The 7,500-nt window shown below is 34.2% G+C and overlaps 1 protein-coding gene across 1 annotated transcript in view; it reads left to right on the forward strand.

Moving 5' to 3' along the window:
* The first annotated feature begins 2,973 nt into the window (after positions 1 to 2,973).
* Positions 2,974 to 7,500, forward strand: part of LOC106872663 (iroquois-class homeodomain protein IRX-6) — a 213,943-nt gene continuing 209,416 nt past the window's right edge. The window contains exon 1 of the mRNA XM_052974557.2: positions 2,974 to 4,288. Coding sequence (XP_052830517.1) covers positions 4,226 to 4,288 — 63 coding nt within the window. The 5' untranslated portion in view covers positions 2,974 to 4,225. The remainder of the gene's footprint in view (positions 4,289 to 7,500) is intronic.

Consider the following 7,500-nt stretch of genomic DNA (forward strand, 5'->3'; position numbering starts at 1 on the left):
GTCTGCCTCTCTGTATATGTGTGTGTGATTGTTTGTGTGTGTGCATTATGTGTGTGTATGAAAGTATGTATATTTATACATATATATTATATATATATGTGTATATATCTAGATATATATGCATATATATATATATATATATATATATATATATATATATATATATATATATATATATATGCATATATGTATGTACGTATATATCCATATCCATACAAGCATACATACACACAAACAATATTGAGTCAATATGTCTAAATTTCTCCCGTTTTATTATTTTCCTAGTTGCTGTCCTTCCTTCCCTCTTTCTTTCTTTCTTTCTTTCTTTCTCTCTCGTTCTTTCTCCCCTTCAGTCCTCTCTACCCCCGGTATCCTACCCCTTATATATTCGATTCAATACATTTATGTAGTTGAAAAAAAAAAAAAGAAAAACCAAAAGCTAAGAAGAAACAAAAAAGGCAATTAAAGCAAAACCTAGCGAAGCACCCGAAGCCTAAAATAGCACGCTGTTGTTTATATCAGCGATTAGAGTACCAGGGGATTTCCCCCCCCCCTCCTCCACCTTCTCCTCCTCGTCGCCGCCGCCGCCACCGTCTTCATCGTCGTCCTGTTTCTCGTCTTTCTAACCGTCAACATTATCATCATCATCATCATCATCATCATCATCATCATCATCATGGTCATCACAAACATCGTCATCAGTATTACCATCATCTTCACAACGACGACGACGACGACGACGACGACCACCACCACCACCACCACCACCACCACCATCGTCATGCTTATCATCCTCATCATCATCACTGCCATCATCATCATCACAAACGTCATCATCATATTCATTACAGCCAGCATCATTAAAAACAGCAAGCAGCAGCATGAGTAGCTACAACAACAACAACGGTAGCAACAACAACAACAACAACAACAACAACAACAACAACATCAACAACAGTGCTAAGAAATGAATACCAGCCATCACACACACACACACACACACACACACACACTCACACAGGCTGTAAACCGATAGCGAAGTGACGCTGAGAACGCTGTGGCAACACCACCTACTGGAGTCCCCCCCCCCCTCCCCGCTTCGCTCCACGTATAGAATTGCGCATGTTCAGAGCGGAAACGGAGGTGAAGATGACGCGGTATGGACCAGAAATTGCCCCCTTAAACATCATCGGTGCGACTTGGTATTTATCTCGACCACCACCACCGACACCAGAATCAGCTTAATTGGATAATTAACAGAGATTGATTAAAACACGCGGGGCTATGGCCGACACTCGGTACCTACAGCACACGCTCATGTTATCTCCTCACTTTTTGGCAACGAACCCTGGGAATCTTGTGAGTTTATTCTCGAAAAGACTTTTATAAGAAAATATTAATTTATAAGCTCATTAGTACATAATAATAATAATAATAATAATAATAATAATTGCTTCAGATTTTGGCTCAACACAGGCGATTTCCTTTTTATTTTAAGGGCAAGGGACCGATCGGTTATTATTATCATTGAATTCCCGTCTGTACTTGACTGGTACTTTATCCCAATTGAACACCCCCACCCCACCGAAAAGAAGGATGAAAGACAAAATATGATCCCCCACCCCCTCCGGCGAAATTTTGAACTCAGAAAAACACAGAAAGAGCCGGAAGAAATGCCGCTAAACGCTTCGTCCGACGCGCTAACGATTCCGCCAGCTGGCCGCCAGATGATGATAACGACGATGACGATGATGATTATGATGGTTATGATGATGATGACGATGATGATGATGTTTCTTCTGTCTATGTGTGGATGTGGGTAGGTGTATATATTTTGAGGTATTTTCTCTCGGAATTCTCAATATTTTTCTCGTACCAATTCTACCCTCAATCCACCCATTTATTTTATCCCTTCTATGGTCGGCAGTTCCATCCGGATTCTCACCAATTATAACGTTTATATTTATACACACACACACACACACACACATATATATATATATATATATATGTGTGTGTGTATATATGCATATGTGTTAAGAAGCAGAATTGCATTGCAAAATACTCACCGGAACGGAGACCAGCCACCGCCTCCAAACTGACATCAACAGAGACGACCACAACCACAACAACAAGATATACGCAATAACAGCTGTAACATTAACAACATCACTACACAAATACATACGTACACACATACACACATACTTATCTACATATACAGATACCTAAACACACACATACACAAACGCATACACACACACATATTTAATAATTTTTAGTTACATTTTTCGATGACTTATTGTTACGGATTAAAATATCCAAAATCGGGTTCAAAAATGCACAATTTCAGTCACCAATCGTAATTACTATTGAGGTGTAAAAAATATAATTAATTAGGAAAAAAAAAAAAAAAATAGCAATGACGAGGATGGTGTAGCATCGGGCACAAGAACGGTAGTGCCAGATCTTTCAAAGTGAAATAGAAAGTTTTCGTCAGGAATTATTGTGTGATTATTGAAATTAATTAACAACGAATTAAATAACAAAAAAAAAGCAAAGAAAACAAGTTTTCACAAACAAAAAAACTCGTACGTACATATATATATACATATATACAAAATACATACATACACATATATACACACACGTATTTAATTGCACAAACAGATGAATTCATATTCCTGTACAATGATAACTTGTACAATGATAGATAGATAGATAGATAGATAGACAGTTCGATACATACATATATATATATAAATATATGCATGCATAAATATATATATATATATACATATATATATATATATATATATATATATATATATATATATATATTATATATACACAAACATATGAATAAGTAGATAAGACATAGATAAATAGCCTTAAATATATATATATATATATATATATATATATATATATATAGAGAGAGAGAGAGAGAGAGAGAGAGAGAGACACAGATAGATACATACATACATACATACATTCATATACATACAGATAGATAGACAGACAGATATATACATACAGTATATTGATTAGAGTGAAGAAACCAATAATACAGTTTCTATTAAAAAAAAGAAGCTCCCACTAAAAAAACAGCGAGGGGAAAAATAAAAGTCTCAAACACCATCTCTACCGTTCCCTTATTCTGTTCTTATTCTGTTAGTCTCTTATTCCCTCATTCTATCTCTCTAAAGACACGCCGACATGGAACATAAACAGAATCACCACCGCAGCGAATAAACAACGACCACAAGAGGTAGTAGCGTTACTGCTAATATTTACAACGTTGAAAAGAACTGCTGCTGCTACTGCTGCTACTACTACTACTACTACTACTAATAATAATAATAATAATAATAATAAGAAGAAGAAGAAGAAGAAGAAGAAAAAGAAGAAGAATTATATATATATTTACATGCATACATGCGTCTGTTTTACATGCGTGTATAGATAAACAGAGAGACATAGAAAGATAGATTGATAGACAAACAGATAGATAGGCAGAGGGACAGGCAGACAAATAGACAGACACACACACACACACACACAGATAGAAAGATAGATTGATAGATAGATAGCCAGACAGATAGACAAATAGATAGATAGAGAGATAGATAGAGAGATAGATATTTAGAGGCAAAATAGAAAGAGAGAGGCACACACACACACATAAACACAAATTAAAAGTTCGGAAGAAAAATAAATATTGTGAAAAAAAACGAAGTCGTGGACCGAGAGAAGAAGAAGAAGAAGAAGAAGAGTTTGATTTAAAGGGAAGAAGAGGAAGCGGCGGCGTCATCAGCGGAGGCGGTGACTATCGTCGTTGTGGTTGGTGTAGTGGTGGTGGCGGTGGAGGTGGTGGTGGGAGAGGAACGGCAACAGCAGCAGCGGTAGCAGCAGCAGCAGCAAGCGCACGGAAAAAGCAAAAAAAAAAAGTAATAAAATAATTCAGAAATTACATAAAAACAGGGAGCAAAATAAATAAATAATAAAATCATAATAACAATAAATAAATATAGAAATAAAAGAAAAGGAGAAAGATAGAAAAAAAAAAGCAACTCGACGGCTGGTCCAACACGAGAGAGAGAGAGAGGGGGTGAGAGGGTGAGAGAGAGAGAGTGGGAGTGTGTGTGTGAGAGAGAGAGAGACGCCTTCCTGTTTGGAACTCGGCACACACCTGCGTAGTGGCGCCGTTGAAGTCTTGGATACTATGTCATATCCCCAATTCGGATATACCTACCCGTCAACAAACAACTCCATATCTTCCACACAGGTAAGTACAACTGTTAATTAATTAATTAATTAATGTAAAAATCGTTAATTAAAAGAACGAAAAAAAAAACCCCAGCATACACGCACACACACAGAGAAATATATAGGCACGCAACGTTTACACATCGATAACTTGTTGGAAAAGAGTTCGAATTCAGACTGACATGTCGTTTGTTCTTCTATTATGGTTTGTGTCTGTGTGTTTTTCTGTCAATGTGTGTGGTGAGGCCTCTACATATTGCTGCGGTTAATTATCTATATATATAAATAAATTCAGATTTTTTTCCTTATCAGACACGGTTTAAAGCGGAATATGAGATATATATATATATATATATATATATATATATATATATATATATATATATTGTAAACACACACACACATACATACATACACATATCTACAAAAGATAAAAGGCGGCTATATATATATATATATATATATATATATATATATATACACACACACATATATATACATATATATATCTGTGTGTGTGTGTGTGTGCCCGCATAAATAATATATACATATATATATACTTTGTATGAAGTGTCGTCCGCGTAATTGTTTATCTTAAACAATTCTTTATATATTCCCTATCATTCGATGTGGTCAGCCAGATGTGGAGCATATCAGAGTGATAATAAGGTACGTGCCCTGATTACAAATCCCTACCCCTTTACGCCGTATATATATATATATATATATATATATATATGCATACACACACGCGTTTTGTGTTTATAAACGGGGTGAAGAAAATAACCTTATATCTATTTTGTATTATATCATATAATATACCATATTATGCTATATTATATTATGTTATATTTAGGTGTGTAGGAAACTTTATTCGTTTATGTGCAAAATTGGGATCTGATTCTGCGCTGACTCGGAGTTTAGCATTTTTCGCTTTTTACGCTGTGAAAAACGAAAACGCAGAACCTGCAACTTAAGACAGCCTGTAGCTGCATCCGAGAATAATGATTATCATTCCTGTATCACACACGCATATCTATCTATCTATCTATCTATCTATCTATCTATCTATCTATCTATCTATCTATAGATGTTAACATTTGTTCTGGCATAAAGCAGTGTTATAGTCATAATACGTTAATGTTGTTGGTTAACCAAAGACCGAGATTCAAGTCAGACCCCTGGGAGGTCGGAAGTATTTGAGGGTTGTACACTATATGTGTTTGTAAACTACCGCCGATTACCGACAGATATCGGTTTCGATTTTCGGTCATTTGATGTAGTTTTCATTTTAGTCTCGAATACGTTGGAGAGGTGGGCTTCAATGATAGAATAACAGAAATCGCCCATACAGTTCTCTAACAAAATTTAAGGATCTTTATTATTCCTTGTCGAAATGTAAACCAATATTCACGGTCGATGCGGTGTAGGTGGTGGGGGTAATGTTAGGAATAATAAACAACCAGATAAGATGCCTGGCAAACCAGATCGTAGTGTGGAAGACAAAAAAGGGGCCCTTTGTACGATGTAGAGCTAAATATTGTTAACACGATGGTGTAGCCTCGATTGGAACGCTTTAGATCATTCATTGGACGGGGTATTATGTATGTATGCATGTATGTATCTCTTTCTCTCTCTCTCTCTCTCTCTCTCTCTCTCTCTCTCTATATATATATATATATATATATATATATATATATATACATATATATATATACATATATATATATATGTATATAGAGAGAGAGATAGATAGATAAATACATACATACCTACAAAAATATTATATATATATTTATATATATATAATATTTTTGTTTATGAGTTATATATATATACATATATACATGTGATTGTGTATCTATATATATATATATGTATGTGTGTCTATATATATATATTGTTCATAATCAAAAATATATATACATAATTTTTTTGTTTATGAATTATACACACACACATACACACATATATATATACATATGTATGTATGATGTATGCATGTGCATATATCTACATATAAGCGTATGAGTGTGTGTGTGTGTCTCTCTCTATATATGTATGTATGTGTGCGTATGTATATATATATATATATATGAAAGCAAAAATATTATTAGTAGTAAAATTTTGGCCAGTTAAGCCATAGTCGGGTGAAATTCCGAAGTCACTGTCAGTAATATTCTACTTTAAGAATGATAAATTTGTCCTCTACAAAAGTACAGAGTAACCCATCAGATTAATGTCAAATTGATGTTATTATAACTGAACATAAAAAAAAACAAACACTAGCGCCCCACCACACACACATGAACATATATATATATCAAAATAAGCAACATGATATTAAGAAGTGATGCAGGGCGACTGTTTCAAGTGGCTCCATTTAATTGAACAATGCAATCATTACATCAATTTCAATGCAGGTCTATCATCAGCTGCACAAATAAATAAATAAATAAATAAATAAATAAATATATATATATATATATATATATACATATATATATATATATATATACATATATATATATATATATATATATATATATATATATATATATATATATATATATATATGTGTGTGTGTGTGTGTGTATGTATGTATGTATATACATATATGGTAGGAGATATTTTCTGTATTACATAACGAAGACTGTGGAATGATGTGATATGATGTTGTGGTGTTTATCGTTATCTCAGAAGCTTTAAGGACATAAGATGTATAAATAATTGGTTGCGAAAGGAATATGGAAACCAGGAACCAGGTTTGATTCCTCCGGAAGCTTATGCATTCTTACGACATGTCTTGAAATTAATCCCGTAACGCATTCCACTGATAGCCACCGGCAACAGGTAGAGACTTTTGTGACTAAAACGGAAAACAAGCATGTATATAAAGGTATGTATACTTATATACACAAACAGGTAAATATATATGTAGGTTCGGTATACAAAGAGGAGAAAGAAGAACTCAATACATGAGATTTTATATATTTTTTTCCTATGATTATTTATTATTATTATTTGGCAAAAATCAAAAAGAGACTCAAGAACTGAGATTTTCGTGTATTGCCATATACCGAACTTTGTGGTAAGTGTCAGAACACGACACTTTTAGCCCTTCAGTCAATGTGTGTCTTCTGCCGATTATCATTACAAAAAAAGACCCCCACATTTTTATAGGCACATTTATGTGTGCGTGTGTGTGTGTGTGTGTGTGTGTGTGTGTGT

The sequence above is a fragment of the Octopus bimaculoides genome, chromosome 1 (genome assembly GCF_046866305.1).
Source record: "Octopus bimaculoides isolate indiv1 chromosome 1, ASM4686630v1, whole genome shotgun sequence".
NCBI lineage: Eukaryota > Metazoa > Mollusca > Cephalopoda > Octopoda > Octopodidae > Octopus > Octopus bimaculoides.